This window comes from Mugil cephalus, chromosome 2, assembly GCF_022458985.1.
Source record: "Mugil cephalus isolate CIBA_MC_2020 chromosome 2, CIBA_Mcephalus_1.1, whole genome shotgun sequence".
In the NCBI taxonomy this organism is placed as follows: domain Eukaryota; kingdom Metazoa; phylum Chordata; class Actinopteri; order Mugiliformes; family Mugilidae; genus Mugil; species Mugil cephalus.
In genome coordinates, this window is record NC_061771.1 from 28,892,620 (window position 1) to 28,914,520 (window position 21,901).

At 41.2% G+C, this 21,901-nt stretch overlaps 2 protein-coding genes across 2 annotated transcripts; one reads left to right on the forward strand and one right to left on the reverse strand.

Moving 5' to 3' along the window:
• Positions 1–1,686: 1,686 nt before the first annotated feature.
• LOC125003505 (B-cell receptor CD22-like) lies at positions 1,687–11,461 on the reverse strand. The gene is made up of 13 exons (XM_047577473.1): positions 11,391–11,461; positions 10,160–10,204; positions 9,807–10,040; positions 9,339–9,683; positions 8,753–8,968; positions 8,399–8,668; positions 5,421–5,678; positions 4,367–4,627; positions 3,960–4,109; positions 3,545–3,694; positions 2,783–3,043; positions 2,391–2,496; positions 1,687–1,792 (listed from the first exon to the last, which is right to left on the reverse strand). The coding sequence occupies exons 1-13, from the start codon at positions 11,449–11,451 to the stop codon at positions 1,687–1,689; spliced, it is 2,463 nt and encodes an 820-aa protein (XP_047433429.1). The 5' UTR covers positions 11,452–11,461.
• A 703-nt stretch (positions 11,462–12,164) lies between these two features.
• Positions 12,165–21,901, forward strand: arhgap19 (Rho GTPase activating protein 19). Its single transcript, XM_047577274.1, has 12 exons — positions 12,165–12,256; positions 13,983–14,257; positions 14,626–14,706; positions 15,316–15,525; positions 15,672–15,898; positions 16,596–16,682; positions 16,822–16,887; positions 16,973–17,176; positions 17,288–17,395; positions 18,520–18,633; positions 18,756–18,833; positions 19,603–21,901. The coding sequence occupies exons 1-12, from the start codon at positions 12,213–12,215 to the stop codon at positions 19,657–19,659; spliced, it is 1,551 nt and encodes a 516-aa protein (XP_047433230.1). The 5' UTR covers positions 12,165–12,212; the 3' UTR covers positions 19,660–21,901.

Here is a 21,901-nt window from a genome sequence, read left to right on the forward strand (position 1 = left end):
AATCAGTGTTTGGTTCTTCTTGAACCAAGTGTAGTTAGCTGCTGGGTTTGCATCGCTGCTGCAGTTCAGAGTCACTGAACTACCCTCCATTATCTCACCAGAGGAATTAACTGATAGAAATGGAAGCTTTGGTGCATCTGGACATCAGATAAAGAGATACTCAACAATGGTAGAATACAGGATATGGACATTTTAAGGGTGAATTTCAAAAACATAAAACTTTAAAAGTAGCAATTCAGTGCATAAATCCTTTAGAAAATGCTATTAGCCCTGATTAGATTAGCTAAACATTACCTGTTGATACTTTCTGCATGCAAACAAAACAAACCATAGCTGAATGGAAGATATTCAGTGATGTTTGGATAGTATATTTGGCAGGATCAACTTACTGCAAGATTTTAACCAATCTGTTCTCAGCCACAATATTTTCCAATATTTTGCTCTGAATTGCAGTTAAAAGGTTAATCTGATATTTATTCTGGAGATAATTTGAGAACTTTCGATAAACAGTCCCCTCGAAAAGTATTGGAACAGCAAGGCAAATTCCATTATTTTTGTTGTTCTCTGAACACATTTGGGTTTAAGATCAAAAGATGACTATGAGACAAGAGTTCAGAATGTCAGCTTTAATTTCCTGGTATTTACATCTTGATGTGTGAAACAGCTCAGGATATATAATTGTTTGTGTTACATCACAGCATTTTTATCTGAGAAAAAGTAATGGAACATGTGACTGAAAGGTGTTTCTTGTTGACCAGGTGTTGCCTTTAAGGTTGATTGTTCCAACATTAAATAGCTCTGCATGACTCGTCTACTTTTTGGCCTGAGTTGACACCTATAAAGTATGCACTTCTTGTTAAAGAGGATAAACCATCATGAAGACCAGAGAGCTGTCTATGGGAGAAAAATAAGCCATTTTCAAGATGAGAAAAGAAGGAAAATGTATCAGAGCCATTGGGCAAACATTGAGCATAGCAAGCACAACGATTTGGAATGTCCTGAATAAGAAAGAAGATGTCGAATAGGTCAGCCAAAGAAAACAACAGCAGTTGATGACAGAAATATTGCGAGAGCTGCAAAGAAGAACCCCAAAACATCAGGAAGTGACATCACCAACAACCCCCACAGTGCAGGGGTGAAGGTATCACAATCCACTGCTTGAAGAAGACTCGGAGAGTAGAAATATAGAGGCCATACCAATAGATGCAAACCACTCATCAGTAGTAAGAATCGGAAGGCCAGATTGAAATTTGCAAAGAAGTACAGAGATGAGCCACAAAAATTCTGGAACACAATCTTATGGACTGATGAGACCAAGATTGATCTCTACCAAAGTGATGGAAAGGCCAAAGTGTGGAGAAAGAAATGAACTGCTCATGATCCAAAGCATACAAGCTCACCTGTGAAGCACAGTGGAGGTAATGTCATGGCTTGTGCGTGCATGGCTTCTTCTGGAATAGGCTCATTAATATTTATTGATGATGTAACGGATGATGGTAAGAAATTAATTCTGAAGTGTACAGAAACATTTTGTCTGCCAATTTACAGAGAAATGCATCCAAACTAATCGGGAGGAATATTAACATGCAGCAGTACAATAACCCAAAGCACACTGCCAACAAAACAAAGGACTTCAGCGGGAGTAAAAGTGGAAGGTTTTAGGCTGGTCAAGTCAATCACCTGACCTTAACCCAACTGACCATGCATTCCACCCCCTGAATAGGAGACTGAAGTGGAGAAACCCCCTGAAACAAACAAGAACTGAAAGACGCTGCGGTCAAAGTCCAGAATACTATCACAAATGAAGAATGCAACAGTTTGGCGATGTGGATGGGTCCCAGGTTTGAGGCAGTCATTGCAAGCAAGGGTTATGCCACCAAATATTAAATGTTATTTACTTAAAGATTATTTGTTCCATTACTTTTGCTCACCTAAAAGTGCTGTGGTGTAATACAAACAGTGCTATATCCCGAGTTGTTTATCACATCTAGATGTAAAGACCAGAAAATAAAAGCTGACATTCTGAATTCTTGTCTCATACTCATCTTTTGATCTTAACCCCAAAATTCTTCAGTGAACAACAAAAACAAGGAAATTTGCCTTGCTGTTCCAATACTTTCGGAAGGGACTGTAAGAGTCAAAGTTTCTTTCAAAAGTAGAAATCTGAACCTATTTTCTACTGAAATAATATGATGTAATTATTTGCTCCAACATTTGCAATTATTTTGTACTTACATCGTACATCTATGAATAGAGGTGAAGACATGATTTGTCCATATTGGTTCTCAGACTTGCAGTAGTAGATCCCTCTGTCTTCAGAGCTGATGGAGGTGAAATGATAAATTCCTTCTGATACATTAATCAGTGTTTGGTTCTCCTTGTACCAGGTGTAGTTAGCTGCTGGGTTAGCATCACTGCTACAGTTCAGAGTCACTGAACTACCCTCCACTATCTCACCAGAGGAATTCACTGATGCAAACTGAGGCTTTGGAGGATCTAAAGGACAAAGACTATGTGTTGATTACATTACTGCACCTCAGATGATTAGAACTTCTCCATATGTATGTTCAAAGCAAAGCCATCTTCACCATTTTTTGATAGGCTGAACGTCACAACAGAGATGTCAATAAAATAAAGTTTGCTGTTAGTGATGTTTTAACAAAGTTAGCAACCTATCTTTATTAGTATCAAGTCTTTATGGTGTGTCTGGATTAATGATTTAGTAAAAGAAGGGCTGTTGTCTGGTGTATATGCATTTCAGAGTTTACACTTCACCACTTACATTGTACATTTATGAATAGAGGTGAAGACATGATTCGTCCATATTGGTTCTCAGACTTGCAGTAGTAGATCCCTCTGTCTTCAGACCTGATGGGAGTGAAATGATAAATTCCTTCTGATCCATTGATCAGTGTTTGGTTCTCCTTGTACCAGGTGTAGTTAGCTGCTGGGTTAGCATCACTGCTACAGCTCAGAGTCACTGAACTACCCTCCATTATCTCATAAGAGGAATTCATTGACGCAAAGGGGAGCTTTGGAGCATCTACACATCAAATTAAGAAATATGCATTGTTAGTATCATGCAGAATATGGACTTTCTTTTATGTTGATTTAACAAGTTTTATACAAACTTCTATTGTACTAATTAAGTGTATAAAATCTTTTGAAAATTATGTTAGCTCTGCATAGACCTGCTAACATTTCCTGTTGATATTTTCTGCAGGCACACAAACAAACCACAGTGAAAACACACTCAGTGTATATCAGGATAGTGTATTTGGTAGGATCAACTTGCTGCAACTCTGTGGACCAGTCTGATCCCAGACACAATCTTTTTCCAACAATGTGCACAGCAGTTTAGGGATTAATAATGTCTGCTGAAAAACTATGGTGTAATTATTTGTCCCAACATCTGCTATTGTTTTGTATGTACACTGGACATCTGTGGATACAGATGAAGACATTATTTGTCCATTTTTGTTCTCAGACGTGCAGTAGTAGATCCCTCTGTCTTCAGAGCTGATGGAGGTAAAATGATAAACACCTTTTGATCCATTAATCAGTGTTTGGTTCTTCTTGTACCAGGTATAGTTAGCTGCTGGGTTAGCATCACTACTACAGTTCAGAGCCATTGATCTACCCTCCATTATCTCATCAGAGGAATTCACTGATGCAAAGGGAAGCTTTCGAGCATCTGGATCAAATTAAGAAATATGCATCATTAGTATCATGCAGAATATGAACTTTCTTTTATGTTGATTTAACAAGATTTGTACAAATTTCTAATGTACCAATTAAGTGCCTTACATCATTTGAAAATTATGTTAGGTCTGATTAGACCAGCTTAACATTTCCTGTTGATATTTTCTGCATGCACACAAAGACACCACAGTGAGATGCAACACACAATGATTTTTATGATAACCAGGTGTAGTTAGCTGCTGGGTTAGCATCACTACCTTTTGATCCATTAATCAGTGTTTGGTTTTCCTTGTACCAGGTGTAATTGGCTGCTGGGTTAGCATCACTGCTACAGTTCAGAGACACTGAACTACCTTCCACTATCTTACCAAATGGATTCAGTGACACAGAGGGGAGCCTTGGGGGATCTAGAAGACAATATGTGCAAATAAATTTCAGCAAGTCAGAAATATCAGGAATCATATTGTCAAAATGTTTAGAGACCACTTAATAATAAAAGCCTGGGCTGTATGCTGTGCAGTCTAAAGTGAATTAAAAAAATGGGTTCTCTTTCAAAATGTTCCTAAAGGAATTCTTTCTTTAACTTGAAAGGAAGAAAGCTCTGTTTAATTGTAAAACACCTCCCACTGTCATCCTAAAACAATAACCTATGTTTTGTACTTACACTGGACATCTATGAATAGAGGTGAAGACATGATTTTTCCATATTGGTTCCCAGACTTGCAGTAGTAGATCCCTCTGTCCTCAGAGCTGATGGAGGTAAAGTGATAAATTCCTTCTGATCCATTGATCAGTGTTTGGTTCTCCTTGTACCAGGTGTAGTTAGCTGCTGGGTTTGCATCACTGATGCAGTTCAGAGTCACTGAACTACCCTCCATTATCTCACCAGAGGAATTAATTGATACAAATGGAAGCTTTGGAGCATCTGGACATCAGATTAAGAGATACTCAACATTAATAGAATACAGGATATGGACATTTTAAGGGTGAATTTAAAAAACATAAAACTTTAAAAGTAGCAATTCAGTGCATAAAATCTTTAGAAAATGCTATTGGCTTCGATTAGACTAGCTAAACATTTCCTGTTGATACTTTCTGCATGCAAACAAAACAAACCATAGCTGAATGGAAGACATTCAGTGATGTTTAGGATAGTATATTTGGCAGGATCAACTAGTTGTAAAATTTTAACCAATCTGTTCTTAGCCACAATATTTTCCAATATTTTGCTCTGAATTGCAGTTAAAATATTAATCTGATATTTATACTCGAGATAATTTGAGAACTTTCAAAATAAGAGTCAACGTTTCTTTCAGAAGTAGAAATCTGAACCTATTGTCTGCTGAAAAAATATGATGGAATTTGCAATTATTTTGTACATACACTGGACACCTATCTTACCAGATGGACTCAGTGACACAGAAGGAAGCTTTTGTAGGATCTGGATATCAAATTAAATGAAATTACATGCAGTGTATGGAGAAAAAATGGTTCTCGTACTTCTGTAGAGAGATTTTTTTTGTAAGAAAAGATGCTCTAGCATTTCGGCATTTAGTGAAAAGCCATTTTGCTCTTGACTGAAATATTTCAACAAACAAAAGATGATGAAGGATGAAGGAAACACATTATATTGACATTATATTGACAATCCACACAGACAGAGATAGGGGGGATTGGTGGTAGAAGCTGTCTCACAAAAACAATAGGTCAATGCTTACACTTAACATCTACAAACAGAGATGAGGACATTCTTCTTCCATACTGATTCTCAGACTTGCAGTAGTAGGCCCCTCTGTTTTCTGCTGTAATGGAGGTGAAACGATAACTGCCAGATCCCTGCAGGAGTTGCCTGTCCTCCTTGTACCAAGTATATGTTGGTGCTGGGTTTGCATCACTATTACAGGTCAGGGTCACTGAACAGCCCTCCACTATCTCACCAGTGGGGTTCATGGACACAGAGGAAGTCTTTGGAGCATCTGGAAGAGAGAAATTAACTGCACAATCAGAATGTGGGAATGTGGATAGCTATGGTCAGTGACACTGGAGCACTATTCCCCCTGTACACCTCGGATTTCTATAACACAGAGCCATGTCACCTGCAGAAGTTCTCAGAAGACACTGCAATTGTGGGGTGTATCAGGGATGGACAGGAGCAGGAGTACAACAATCTGGTGAACAATGTCTCATGGCGAATCACCTTCTGACCGGTATAGTTAAAACCAAGGAGATGGAAATGGATCTCTGGAGGTCCAGAATCCACATACATGCAACTCCTAACCATCAACAGGAAGTGTGCAGAGACCTATATGTACCGGAGTCTACATATGGATCACAAAGTGGACCAGTCGGGTAACATAGACTCAGTATAGCCTATAAGGACATATTCACACCAGGAAGGTCCAATATTTCACTTACTTTAGTCCGAGCCTTTTGTTTTTTTTTTTTTTTTTGGTTTGCTTTGTATTCACATTGCATTTTCTGACAAGTGGACCAACCTTATAAACAAATCCCCGTGTGTCCCATAGTCGCTCACTCACTGGATAAAAATTATTGGCGGGATCTTTGGCAAAGTGTGCCAAAGACTTTAGCACACTGTGTCTGATTCCAGGTAAAGCCTGCCTTTGCCGCGCATTCTCTCTGCAATTTGGTCATAGACGTAGGCATATTTGTGCATCAAGCAGCTGATACATGCTCTCCTCCGACCATATATCGAGGAGGCAAATGTGGGACGCTCTACACTCATGTCGGGCTTTTGTGTGTTGTATTGGTGGTTTTAAAGGCATAAGATATTAATTACATTAAAAGGTACTGGTCCAGAGTCCACTGATTTGTATTCACACCCAACCAAAAAGTCCGGAACAGAGGAAAGGTCCGTTTCGAGCGGACTAAACAAGCCTGGTGTGAATACGACCTAAAATCAGATCAGAGCCATCTCTATTTCCTCAGGAGGTAAAGGTTCTTTAATATCTGCTGGAAACTGCTGGAATCCTCTTCTGCACTGTGGTGTGCTGGGGAGGCAGCACTAAGAAGAAGGAACCTCACAGCTGGACAAACTGATACACAAGGAAGACTCTGTGGTATCTATCTATGTACCTCTGCTGGAGCAGCAAGATATTCACACATTCCCAGTTTATGTGATGGAACGTTCAGAACATAACACCCCATCACACCCTGGCTAATATGTCACATTGGTGACATCGCAGTTATAAACTCGTAAGCGAGTGTAAACTGTCCGATCTTGAAACGATCTCTCACCTCCAACTCCCGTTATCGCAAGTCAGACATCAAGTCAGACTGTAAAAACAGCAAGAAGAGGAAGTCACGGCCCAGATAAACACATACTGTTACCGTACGCTGCCCTTGGGAGTTATCAGATGATTGCTGATGAGTTTCCGGACTGTTTCTTGTTTTTGAATATGGTCAACTTGCTAGTTATGGATATATAAGTCAAGTCAGTTGCTCGCAAGGGATGTTGGTGGAAAATGTCTTAGCATGGCATTTAGATACGTGTTGGCATTACATTTCTGATTCAACACTGTTTGTGAACAGTCAGTGTACTGAAGTTAGTCGGGCCATGGAGGATCACAGCAGGAGGACCAAGCGCGGTGGAGAGGTCACCAGTACATCTCAGGGCTAACTCAGAGAGACAGGAAACCATTCACACTCACACCTGTTCCACCATGGGGTCTAAAGCCTTCAGCCCCTCTCCTCTGGAATACTCTCCCGGAACACATCAAAAATTCAATCTGTCACTACTCTCAACTTAAATCTTATTTTATTTAGACAAGGATACTCAGTTCCATAGTTTCACTTTTGTCTGGTTTGTGATTTTTTTTATTTATATATGTACATTTCATGTGTTTGTTTGTTTGTTTGTTCTTTTATCTTTACAATTTTGTACGGGCATGTCTTTGGAAGGTGGGATAAAGCCAGAATACCCAGAGAGAACCCACAGAGACACAGGGAGAACATGCAAACTGGAGTGGTACAACTAGAGTTGTGCAGAGGAAACAAATCTGGGCTGATTGGAGCCCAGAAGGTGAAGGTGCAAATGCCAAGGTGCTTCCCAAACGTATGTGTGTGATATAAGACTCATATGCTTTGACTGCATTGCATTTGGCATTGGACTGTTTGTTAGATTAATTTTGTGCTTGGGTGTGCAGTCCAGTACCCTCAATCCCCATCCCCTTCCTGAACCTGTATCCTCATCCCACCCCTCACCGCCTTATCTTCCGGGGAGAGAGGTAGCTCAGACACCCAACCACACAATTTATCGAATAGCAATAAAAAGGGCTAATCTAATTTATTGGTGGCTGAAAATCATGTGGTTGTGTGGTGGGAGCATGGAGGGGGGTGACTCCAAGACGCTAGAACTCACTGATAAGCCTTCCATCGGTGAAGGAAGGTGCCCCTTGAAAACCCCAGTGATGTGTCACATACTGCCTACTACTGTTGGCTAGGCTAGGTAGCAGGTGTCTTCTTGTTGGTTGCTAGCTGGTAGCTGACTGCTACCCTGCTGGTCAGTTTTCAGTTAGACTGGGCTTCTAAATGTGTTTTGCCTGAGATCTTGGCACAAGGGATGGTAACATCCTATCCTGTGTACTAATGAATTCATCATTGGCTTCACTAGCATAAGTAATCTGTGTGGTTCAGTATCAAATGGCTTGTTTAACGTTGTTGAAGATCTTTCACTTACATTTCACGTTGATAAATATGGATTCAGATGTCCTCCTCCCCAGTGCATTCTCAGCAATACAGTAATAATGTCCAGACTGAGAGGGCTGAATAGACCACAGCTCAAGCTGTGATCCACTACGGAGAAATGCATTGTACTGATTTACATTATTCCTGTACCAGGAGTATGTAGCTGTCGGGTTAGCACCACTACTGCAGCTCAGAGTCAATGAAGTGCCCTCTGTGACTTCACGAGACGGCCTCACCCACACTGAGGGAACATTTGGAGTATCTGGAAGAAAGATGATGAACAGTGGAGGATACTGTATGGAAATATTACACATGTTTTAGAAGTAACTCTGTAAAGTAAACTCACACACAGATGGAGAACGGTGAGACTCATGTCCCTTCACAGCACAAGTGATAACATCTCCGGGATAAAAATATGCTGAATAAGTAGAAGATCCCACTTTAATTTTTTGACCATTCTTGAACCAGACGATAGTCGGCCGATAGCAGTTGTTAATACACTTGAGCTTTGCTTCGGCATACGAATGTGTAACTGTTTTGCTGGTTACCTGCACCTGGAGGTCTGATATGAGAAAAAAACAGTGATGCATCTGGTCACTAGATCGTAAATATTTCTGAATTCTGACCAACACCATGTTGTCCGTGGGGGCCTTTGGGTTGAGGGAAGGTGCCTCAGCGGATCATGCTTGATCAGTTTGGGATCTAGTGAAATTGGAGGGCAGATAATCATCTTGTGCTGATCCTCATGTTTTTTTGAGTTGTTCTTAAAGCACTTGTGTGTTTGTGCATCCTGTTCGGGATGACTTCTAGTCCAGGTCCAAAAGTTTCCCAGGTCCAAAAGCTTCCCAGCAGAAAATTGAATTGTCACGAGATGATTTACTTTGTAGTGGCTGATCTGTGTATACATTACATGAGTTTGTGTACATCATTACCTGTGACCCGAAGTCTTGTGCCAGGTGAAACACTCTTCCACTCAAATGATGCTGTTTTGAATTTGAAACGATACTCGTTCGAATCCCCAGTTACCAGGTTGGTGATTCTCAGAGTGGAACCTCTGTTCGTTGAGTCAAAGACCTGAGCACGACCTGCATAGTCGTAGTCATTTGTCAGGTCCCCAGGCTGTGAATAATAGTTGCGGTCAGGAATGAACCAGAATTTTGACTGAATATCATCGTCGTAACTTCTGTAGGTGCATGAAATGTCCACAGTTGAGCCAACTGTAGCACAGAGACTTCGAGAGCTGTAAATCACTCGGTTGCAAGAACTTCCAGCTACACCTGAAAGATTAAAACTTTTTGAAGTATTTGTGAAGGTAAACATTTCTGGAAAAAAAAGAAATGGTACAGTGAACATGAAGAGAGAGGGTGTTGTGTTAGCAGAAGGCTGTGGTGTGTACTCACACACTGGAGGAGATGGGCGATACTCATGTCCCACTGCAGCACAGGAATAGCTGTCTTCTGGATAAAAGTACTCTGAATAAATAGAAGATGTTACATCTGGAACTACTTCTCCATTCTTGTACCAGACATAGGTTGGAGTGTAGTGTAGATTATCATCCCGGGCACATTTCAGATCTGCCCATGTGCAGCTATAGTAGCGGCAACTGGATGGTGAGTTCACTTGGACGTGGAGGTCTGAGTGTTCAACGCAGAAACATGAGACACAGTCAGACTGGACAGTGAGCATTTATACACTGGAACAAATTCATCCAAATAAAGTTGTTTTCCAGATTTAAAAATCAACAAAATGTCACCTGTGACTGGCCATGGTATTTGTGATGAGGAGACGAAGCGTCCACCTGTTTCAGATGTGAATGGTCAGACTTGCAAATTTATTATATTTTACAAAACCTTCCACAGCTTTTTTGATGCTTTCTCCAGACATCCTATGCATCATTGCTCATTTCAAACCAATTATGGAAAGACTGAGAACGTCTAAATTTTCAGTGAAATTACTTTTATGAAGCTTTTCTATAGGGTCATAGTAGCTTAATTTAGTCACAAAAATGCCCATAATGGAGAGCAGTTTGTCCAGTGTCCTCCTGTCTCTCACTGAGACAAGCATCTCCAACTTCCTACCAATCACATGCCCGGCTTATTGGATCAATTTGTCGATCCTACTGATGTCTTTTGGGCTGATGCTACTCCCCCAACAAACCACAGCAAAGTACAAGGCACTTGCATTTTGAGCACTGGGTTAGGGTTAGGATTAGGCTTAGTATTAGGGTTAGGGAGTAATAGAGTAATCAGACTTGTTCCAAAGGTCTAAAAGTTTCCCAGCTGAACATTGAATTGTCACAAGATGGTAAATGTTATTTACATAGATAGATACCATAGATATCAGTGTATGTAGTACATGACAGAACAGCATCAATAAAGAGAAAGAAAAAAAAAACGGGCATGTGGTTTTCTCTTTACTGTTCACTCTGTTGATGACACGTGGCAAACCTTAGAGAAATGTGGAACATCGACTTGCGGGAAATTGCTCACTGCTGCTATGTGACATTTCGGATAGGTGCCACTTATAAGTTGTAAAAGTTTGCAGCTCGCTTCTTTTCACAAATTAGGGGAACTGAAGTGAACTATGGGCGACTTATTTCACAGATGGCTCATTTTCACAGTAAAAAAGTTTAAATGTATTTATTGAAACTTTTTAAAACCCTTTTCTGTTGAACAACTTTGGAAAAATGCAACTATAGATTGTGTGCTATGCACTTTTTTAATTCCTTGCAAAAGTTTTTGGTGTCTTCACATATGTTCTTACCATAACAAAAACACATAAGTCACCATCCTAAAGAGTATAACATAAAGATTACATTAACTACTGTGAAAATGGAGCCAATCCACCGAAAGATGTCAACTCGTTAGAGAAAAACACTTGCACAAACTACTGTGGCAAATGCTATTAATGTTAAAACAAATGAACATGAACACGACTTTATAACTTTCAAAATATGAAAGATATCAAATGTAAGTGTACATTACCCAGTACAGAAAGAAGAAAGATGACCAAAGCACCAGCTGCTGCTGCTCCTGCATAAGTCATAGCTGACTGTGTCCTGCCTGCTTTCACTGAAATATAATGATCATGTCACATCAGGCTCAAGAATTCAAGTTTCCTTCCTCTTATGGTGGAGGGTGGCGTATGCGTAGACGTGCGAAAATACATAAAAACACAGTCTTGACTCAGCTACATCTGAAACACAAACCAAACTAAAAAATAAACAAAAAATACATTGTTATGCATTTATAAATCCACTAAATATATACATGAATAAGCTTTTGAAGTTTAATAGACTGCAGGCTGGCCCATACATGGTGTTGAAGTAGTGTACTTAAAAACACAGATGCACACCACAATCACTGTGATTCTGTTTTTTTCAATTCAGACCCTAGTAGAATATAAATCTATATAACCATGCATATATATATATATACGTTTTCAGTGGTTGAGCTTTTTTTTATTTCACACTGCTATATGACAACATGTTACGTGAGGGTAGTGAAATCCTGGTCTTTATCTTGTCTTTATCTATCTATCTATCTATCTATCTATCTATCTATCTATCTATCTATCTATCTATCTATCTATCTATCTATCTATCTATCTATCTTTTCTCGTAGATAGACTAAATACACAAGTTCTGCATCCAGATGTTGTTTTTCTCAAGACAAAAGCGATAAATTCAAACTGACCAATCACAGCGACAGACATGCAAGGGAAACCACGCCCATATCCGCCGGTCTACCAATGGTTGGCGAGGTGGGCGGGTCCCGGAGGACAACAGCGGAGGATTCAAACTGAACATGGCTGCGGGTAAAGATGTCGATGAAAACACACAAAATAAAAGGTAAGAACTAATTGCAACGGTGTTTTACAAGTGTTAAACTGAGAGTTAGGACTTTTAAGAGCCAAAGTTGAACTTGAGATAATCTCAAATGGTAAACATACGTTGGTGTCAGTGGGGCGAGCATGAACTGTCACTCTTGGCCGTCACTAGAGGTTAGCTAATGCTAGCCTGCTAGCGTTTCCATAACAAAGCTAAAAAAAAATCACTTTGGCTTCAGTATATACATTTTGTTTATCGATTTATAGGTTTAGCTTCCTCCAAAACTTTCACTGTTAACTCATTTCATATTTAAATACTTGTACGTTTGGATAATTCATACGAACTAAAACATTTCGGTAGCTATTCGTGTCTTTACATGCAGTAATGTAATGTTTTTGTTAGCTTTGGGATATTACAGTAAAGATAAGTTTGTGTTTTATTTGTTTGGTTGTGGCTAAAGGAAACGAGTTGTAATAATGTTACCCACTCTCTCTGGTTTTACAGTAATAACAAAGAAAATGTCCCCTTTCACATGATTTGTGACAAGAAAATATCTCCGTTTGAGTGAATAGAGACATGGAAACATTTTTGATTAGACCTGCTTTAATTGATAATCAAATTTATGGTTTTAATCTCACAAGTCCAAAGTAGGGACAAGGTAAATCACAGTCTTTTGTGGTTTTTTTCAGAGTACGAAAGCGAGCTGCTTGGATTTGATAACTGGTTCCCAATCATTCTTGTGCTTCTTGTATCTGAAAATCAGACCCACATAACATTCAGTCAGATGTCTTGTTTAGAAGCTTCTCTGGGCCTCGTTTCCGTCTATTTCTAGGCTCTGACGTGCCCACGTGTAGATTTCTTTCCTTGAAGTCATTCTGTAGCTCCAGAGACTTTACAGAGGACAAAATGAATGCCCTATACTGTGCATTGTGTTAATGCTGTCGGAAGATACACGTGCTACGTTTTAGTGATTGTTTAACCAACGAGCAAACACTTCACACATAGACTCTGAGACCAAAGCTTTTGTGAAGAGAAAAACCCCCAGCACTAGTCTTTGCTGTCACGTATATGTGTGAGACTAATGTGAATACGCACACAGACTAGAAGTAATGCGGGAAGTAACTATAGGGATATTTTTGTTAAAGTGCCGCACAGCTCGAGTGTAGAAACTGTCTTGTAGTTTGCTCATACTGCTACACCGCCTGTCAGATGCTATTCTGGTCATTTTCTCGATTAATGGAGTGTTGTTAAATATCCGCAACACGCCCACGAGAGCTCAATGAATTCAGTTACCACTGTTTCAGCTTTGTTTGTTGGATATGTTCATAATTACCAAGTTATTCTGATAGATGAAGCATTCACATGTGAGGCTGTGGAGGAGATTCCTGTCCTTATGTTAGAGGATGAATGAGGGGCCAGGTTTTTCCATTTCATCATTTTTCATCCCCTTTTTCATTTCCGACACCGATATAAACATCGGAGATTTCATATGGGCCGATATCGATAAAAAAAATAGCGCTGAAATCATTCGTTTGTGCGAGGCAACATCAGACTTGACTTAAAAATGTCTTTCCCAATTTTTTCTCCACGCCGTGCGCTAGGAGATGATACCGGCACTGGAGGGTCATTGCCACCAATAACGATACTGATACCAGTATCAGATCGGCGCATCCCTAGCTGTATCGTTAGTGTCCTCTCACATTCGAACATCTAACCGCATCGCAATCTACCCGCGTCTCCCCCTCAGAGGAGCCGTGAGCAGCATGGTGGTCAATCGCGAGGAATCACCGGGGAGCTCCCGCGCCGGGCGACCGCCGGTCATCTTCAATCCCGATTTCTTTGTGGAGAAGCTCCGCCACGAGAAGCCAGATGTTTTCCTGGAGCTGGTTCTGAGCAACATAACGCGCCTCATCGACCTTCCCGGGACGGAGTTCGCCCAGCTCCTCGGTGAGGAGAGCCCTAAGACCCCGACGGGCGGAAATGGAGGATTTTTCCGTTCTTTCAACTTCCTGAAACGCAAAGGTCGGAGGTCAATTGGGTCTCGTCTGTTCTTTTCTTGCATGCGTGAATACTTATAATCAGTTTATACCGAAACTCACTTTTTGGCTTCTCTAAAAAAAAAAAATAAAAATTAGTACGAGTGCAGATGAAACTGGGAACATATCTGATGAAATGTCACTGAGGAATTTCGACGCTATTTTATTTGTACTGTACTGACGTGTGCGTTTTTTCTTCTTCTTTTGTGGTGCTTTTAGTGTCATTAGCCATGTCCTTTAATATTAACGTCACCTGTGGTGTCCTGCTCATTTGTGATGAGACCGTCCTGTTGTCATTAAAAACCATTTTCTGGGATCTTTCTATAACTTTTGCCTCCTCCATTTCTTTCGCAGATAAGGGCGTCGTGTTTGGGACCCCTCTGACGGAGAGCTGCATCGCCCAGATCTACCAGCTCATCGAGTACCTCAGCAAAAGTGAGCCATCTAAAGGGAATGCTCCGAATCGCATACCGAGCAGGCATAACATTATGACCACCTTACTAATGCAGTGTGGGACTCCAGAACCATTAGGGTGTCTCGTGGTGTCTGGTAACAGGATGTTGTTAGCGTGGGCCTTGAGGGTTGAGGGGAGGTGGATCATTGTGGATCATCCTTTAGGTACTTGATCAGTGAATTTGGAGTCCAGGTCAACACCTTGTGCTGTTTTAGTTGTTCCTAAACCGTTTTTGTGTGTGTGTCTCGGTCATTTGTTATGGGGTGGGGGTGTCTGGTCTAGTCTGGTCTGGTCTAGGTGGGTGCTACATGTCTAAGTAATGTCCAGATGAATGAATGCCAGGTCCAAAAGTTTCCCAGCAGAACACTGAATTGTCACAAGACGTTATTTACTTCTCCTGTCAGTGGTCATAATGTTGTGGCTGATGGCTGTATATCACTGCCTGTTTTAATACGGCTGGAGTTTTTATGGTGTTTCTGAGAATTAGAAAAAATCAAATATGTGTACGTGTGGGCTTGACATGAGTTGATTTGATTTGTTAGATGATTTTTTTCTTCCCTTGCTGAACCCGTTTGCTCTCACACACTCAGATCTGCATGTTGAGGGGCTGTTCCGGGTTCCCGGGAACAGCATTCGTCAGCAGGCTCTGAAGGAGCTCCTCAACAGCGGGGCGGACGTCGACCTGGCATCCGGAGACTTTCACCCGAACGACGTGGCCACGCTGCTCAAGACTTTCCTGGGAGAGCTGCCGGAGCCCCTGCTGACACACAGACACTTCCACGCTCACCTTAAGATCGCTGGTAGGAACACGCGCGACTCTTGAGTTATCCTTTTTCAGACGTTCTCCCACTGGATGCGACACGAGCCTGTCGTGCGTGTGCTGTGTGTCATCCATGTGTGTCGTGACGCGCTGTGTTTCATGGTCAATTTCCAACCCATCTCCCAGACATGACCCTGTTTGACGATCGCGGCAACAAGACGTCGGCGCCCAACAAGGAGCGTCAGATCGAGGCCCTGCAGCTGCTCTTCCTCCTGCTGCCTCACGCCAACCGCTCGCTGCTCAAACTGCTGCTGGACCTTCTCTACCACACCGCCAAGCAGCAAGACAAGAACAAGATGTCCGCCTTCAACCTGGCCCTCATGTTCGCCCCGCACGTCCTCTGGCCCAGACATGTGAGATCTGTGACACGGGAGATACAGGAGCGGAGAAGAAGCTGTAGCACGTTTTCTATAAGAGCAACATTTGTCGCCTCCTGAGCTGCCGTCAACTTTTTTATTTGTTGTTTGTTGCCAAATCACCGTTGAAGTGTCACTCAGGTGCTAACATAGCAGTGTCACTGGCTAAAAGAGTCGTAGCTTTTGCTGCCTGTTGTGTGACCCTTGAACATGCACCGATCAGCCACAACATTATGACCACTGAGCGTCTTCATTATTCATGTGGATGTTACTTAGACATGTAGCATCTCCTCCTGGACCGGACCACTTACCTCACCCACCCTATAGCAGTGAGGCACACACAGAGAGAACGCTTTAGGAGCAACTCAAAACAAAACAGCACAAGGTGTCGACCTCCAAATTCACTAGATCCCAAAATAATCACGCGGAAGTGGGAGGATCCACAGAGGCTCCTCCCCTTTCCCCTTTTTACGACGAGTCGCAACTGTTTTGGAGGAACAAGGGAAGGTGGTCGTAATGTTATGCCTGATCGGTGTGTCAAATGTGTCTAAGACTTTACATTTAGATTTTCACAAAGCAGCATCGGTGATAAAAGTACTCAAAGTTTGGCTCAACTGTGTTTTTGGAATAGGTTTTCTGACGTCCACGTTTTTACGTCTAGTGTTTTTCTGGGTTCTTTTCTCTCCTGCTCCAGATGACGGCTGGTGACCTTAAAGACAATCTGAAGAAACTCAACAACAGCATGGCCTTTCTCATCAAACACTCTCAGAAGCTCTTCAGGGTGATTATCGACCACACACTCAACTGACAGAATTTAGAAACGGAACCTGAGCTAAACCGGAGACACAAACAATCAAGCACAGAAACTAGTGCTCGAGTTGCAGCACTGATGACTTGTGTCTGTTCTATTTGTTGTTCAGGCTCCACTTTACCTGAGGGAATACGCCAGAGTGCACTTCACTGGATCCAAGGCCCTGCAGACTAAGGTTCGCCAAGGACGGGAGTTCACATTAAACTTTCATTTTCCCTCCGTGTTGAGTCCACAGTCTGACTTTCCCTGCGCTCCGACAGGACGACCTGGAGCTGCTGGCGGCGAGCTCCTCTCCGGCTCAGCGGACGGCGTTGCCTCTGAAGCGGACGGCCGTTCTGGGCCCCAGCTCCCAGGAGCACCAGTCCCCAGCCCAACAGTACACAGAAGAGGCCTTGAAGGAGCTCTTCAGACACGTCCACCACAACATGCCCGACTCGGCCAAGAAGAAGAAACTTGTCCGACAGGTTCGCGTCTTTACTGTCCTGGACTCCAGCTGGAGGACGTGAAAACTTGAACCTTCTAACGCTGCTTCTGTTTCTTTATACTGACCTTCTGTTTGTGTTCCTCGTGTGCAGTTAGTCAAGCAGACAACTTCAGGGACTCCCACCAACGAGCACCACCACGCCCCCCCGGCTCCCAGCAAGAAACACCCCCGCTCACGCTCCTTCGGGGGCCTCATCAAGGTACGACAGAGAGTAGAACAAGAACTTTAATTAAGCCGATCGTTCCCACACCTCACTCGTATTTATACGCATTATATGTTGAGTCGAGTCAAAAACCTTGTATCAATATCGGACGAGGGGCCAATGGACGTATCACAAAAGTGCAACGGAAACTCTTTATTCTTATTGCCTCGTTACTGGCGCCACGCGAGATGACGCAGGTGGTCACGTGACCAGTTCGTTTGAAGTCCCATCTTCCTCAGAGTGAAGTCTCACGCTCTGACGAGAACTTAAGAGAATTATGGGATATCACCATGCGAGACTTTACGAGAGTTACAGCTCAGTCGCAAAATACTTTTCAGCGGAAACACGTACAAAGCTTAGCAACATTTTCAGAAATATCGCTTTTATTTTGAGAAAAACTGGGAGTGGAAATTATAAATTTCAACCTTAGATCAGGGGTCTTTTTCAGAGTTTTCAGGCCAATGACCCCGAACTGATGGAGAGATTAAGTGGGGACCCCCTACCTACTATATGTGTTCTATATTAAATTAGTGCCATTTATAAATATACATTATTATTATCATTTTGCATTTAATATTAAGCTAATCAAACATTGCAAAGGTTAAAATATTCGTCTTTTTTTTTTAACTAACATATACATACCTGACATAAACACACATACATACATGAGTTTACACCGGGGGACTGAATAGGCTCTTCTTTAAATCTGTGGGGGAAAATTTAAAAAAATATAAAAAAAAAAGGTCTGATCAACCAAAGTTTGGTGTTATTTTTATTATACTCGGGGCTAAATATGGCCCGCGGGCCAGAGTTTGACACCTTTGACATAAGAAATGGCATCATTATCACATTAGACAACGTTAGGACTCGTCTTCATGGTGCCTAATGAATCAGTTACACTCAGTGTTGATGCAGAGTTGGACCTCGTAGACCACATCAGACCTGAGATTGTTTCCTTGGTCTTCTCTGATTGGCCGAATGAAAACCACATGTTTCACAATGAGTCACAATTTAAAATGTGTGCTGAAGTTACCAAATATGGTTCCTTGCCCCATAGAGGGTTAAATTAAACTTTCCCAACGTTTTTTTTTTTTGTTGTTGTTGTTGTCTTCTGGCAACAGCGCAGAGCTCGAGGTGAACAGCTGACGTCAGAGCGAAGAGTCAGACACATCTCCCCCGACGCCGTCACCAGGGCAACGAGGAAACCGGGCAAAGAGAACGTCGTCCTGCAGCAGGTGAGTTTCACAGTTTCCTCTTTTCGTCTTTTCTAACACTGAACTGAACTGAACTTCTGTCGTGCTTTTACATCTAACGTGTTGCCTTTGTGTGGATGTGAAACTCTTTCTCTCCCTTTCAGGTGAACAGTCCGTTGAACGGTCACGTGTTGGGGAAAGCAGGGCTGGTGGTGAAGAACCCAGGTCTGAAGGTTTCTAAGGTACGATACCGTCGTCCGTGTAAACTAGAGATATGGATTTTTAGGGCCGATATTATGGCCGATACTCGATAGATGTTGCCGATTGTTCTGAGCTGATATTTGGAGCCAATACTGCCTTTTCTCCTGTTTGTTTAATGGTATCGGCAGTAAAAAGAGCAAATATCGGCCCGATACAGCAGCTGACTGATATATCGGTCGATCTCTAATGTAAATTCTGTGTTAAATTATTGCTTTAATGCCATTTGAGCTGGACATTGCTACAGATTTTCCCATTTATATTTCAACATGAAATATCAGTTTTGAAACTTAAAACTAAAACTGATGTTCTCATTGGTTTCAGACATTTGTGGTATTTCTACATCTATTTTTTTTTTCACATCTTTCTTAGGATTTTATTTCTATCCAGCTCTTCTCTGTAGTCTCACTTTTTAAATCCTTCTGGTCCTGACGTTGCTCTCAGAGTTTCCCTCACATGTGGATTGATATCTCTGCTAGTGTTTCTTTTAGGTTTTAAACCCTGAGACCTAATAACTGTTGAATTTTTAATTAACACAACACTTTATCTGTGATTATTTACAGTAGATACGTTTTTTTACAGAGTTTTAATGTTATTGTTGATGTGAGTTTGCAGAAACTGTGAATTACAGATTCGTCCGAACAAATTATTCAGTGGAACTTTTTCACACCTTGTTTATTACTAGTGGTTTTACAAGTCCTGGTTTAATGTCTGCAGCCAGTAACTGACCCCCCCGCCCCTCTGTCTCAGCAGGACTCCCCCTTTGTGCCCAGGATGTGTTTCTCTCCTGATCCCGAGATCTCGCTGTAAAATCCTCTCACCGTGTCATCTCAGACAGTATTATTATTATTAATTAACCCTGTTTCTGGTTCCTGTTCTTGGTTCTCGGCGTATTTTTAAATGTGACTGATGAGCCTGTGAAGCCAAACCTGCACCAGGAACCTTTTCTCTGCAGCTTTTATTTTACATGAACAATATCTCAGCTGCACTAAATAATGACTCACACTATTTGTTTTTTTTTTTTCCTGCAAGTCTGTTTAAAAGATTGAACGTTTTAACTCTAATAATAGTTTTTATTTAATTTTTATACTTGCGATAGTCATGAGACTTTGTTTTAGTTAACATAGGACTGCGTGTACGACTCATTAGCACCTCGACGTGGTGCTTTAACCTCATTTAACCGTGTTATGGAAACTCTGCTCAAACGTCGTGTTTTAAAACGTGCCGAACTATTTTTGCGCGATAATGAAAGCGCGTGTCGCGTGGTGCTCGCCGTGGTTTGGCTTCGCCGGCTCTGACCTGCCACTTGAAACATTATTTTAGCTACTGTATCTATGAGCACTAGCTAGCAGAGCGTACAGTCTGCTGTAGAGTGTAGGACGTGTATACATGTTGTACAGTGTGTGTGTTTTTTTTTTATATATCGGCTGTGATGTGAGATTTCCGGTACGTTCATGTTGTGACTCTTTGGTTACTGAATGATCTCTGGGTGGGTGATTATGTCTCCAGAATCAGTTTTTAATAATATTTCCTCCCACAATGAAAACAGTGATTTTTATTTCTTATCGTCCTTTTGTCTGTGAATCTGAAAGTCTTCGATCCCAGGATGTCTTTTCTTTCATTTTTTATTTTATCGGTCTTTGAACGGAGGTTCGTTGAAATGATGGTTGATGGTTCAAATGGAAGTTGAAAGTGTTTGTACAGACCTGATGTTTTCTTGGTGAGATGAGCAGAAGTCAGTTATAGTCGGGGCCTTTGCTTCATATCTGTGTTCGGTTTATTGTTACATGGCAACCGCTGCACTAAGAGAAGGACACGGACACTTTATTTATATTCTGTTTTAATTCGACATGATGCAGATTCACAGTTGGTTTCTCATTGACACTGAGCGCAAACATAAAGAACTAGTTCAGATTTAGATTAAACTAAGTGCATTCGAACAAACAGCTGTGCAGAGATTAATACACGAGTCATTGAAACGTATGAAGTCTTTTAGTACTTTTGCAAGAAGCAGAAAAATGCTCCTTTAAATATTTTTTCATGCCCCTGATCTCTTTACGTCTTATTATTATTATTATTATTATTATTATGTGAACTGCTCAGTTTGTTGCGTGGTATTGTGAGAACACGTGCACCAGATCCAGATTTCCATGACTGAGGATCAGATTCATTAACAGTGCTGATAGTCCTCGATGGCTCCTCACGTTAATTATTGTTGAAATCTAATCTAATAATCGTGGAGACACGTTTGTTTTGTGGCCTCAGTGAAATCTGTTGCTGGTGCATCTCTCATGTGAAAGTATTGAGGATGTTGTAATGAAGGGGTTTGTTGGAAGTGATTGATGGACAGTAATAGACCTTTCCTGTTTTTGTTTTTGTTTGTTTTTGTTTTATATTGTTACACTCTGGGAAGCCTTAAGTGTTTCACTTCATTCTGTCATATTTATTGCATTTTGGGTTTCTTTTCTTTCTTCTTTTTTTTTTAAATGTGGTGGAATGAAATGAGCCAGATTTAAGCTCCTCTTATTTTTAATTAATTTTCTTAAAGGTTTTGTCATTCAGATGGGAGCAGATACATCCTGTATGATGTGAAATTTCACACGTGAAACAGAAAAAAGTCCCTTTAGACGCTCGTGGTGGTTTTAACCTGTGAGCGTTGCACGTCTGTTACGTAAAATGTGAAAACGTTTAGCCGATCTCTACTCGTTTGTGCTGTGCACGGTCACTGATGAGGTCTGTACACTGTGACAACAGATTAAGCAAAGCCTAAAAAAATAAAAAAAAGTTGAGTTGCACCTTATTTTTTTTTTTTTTGTGGATCAATGAGACCTTTTACCTACTGAACATATACTAAACCAGTCTTATTTCTTCTCTTGTGTCACTTTTTTCTAACGTTATAATGAACTCATCAGTGACTGTTGCACCGGCCCATTAAACTGTGGTAACCTGTTTGTTTTATTTTTTTATTTTTTTATTTTTGTGTAAAATAACCTGTACAGCGGATTCCTTGCGAACCAACCGCTTTGCATTAAAACTTTTTTAATGTTTCCTA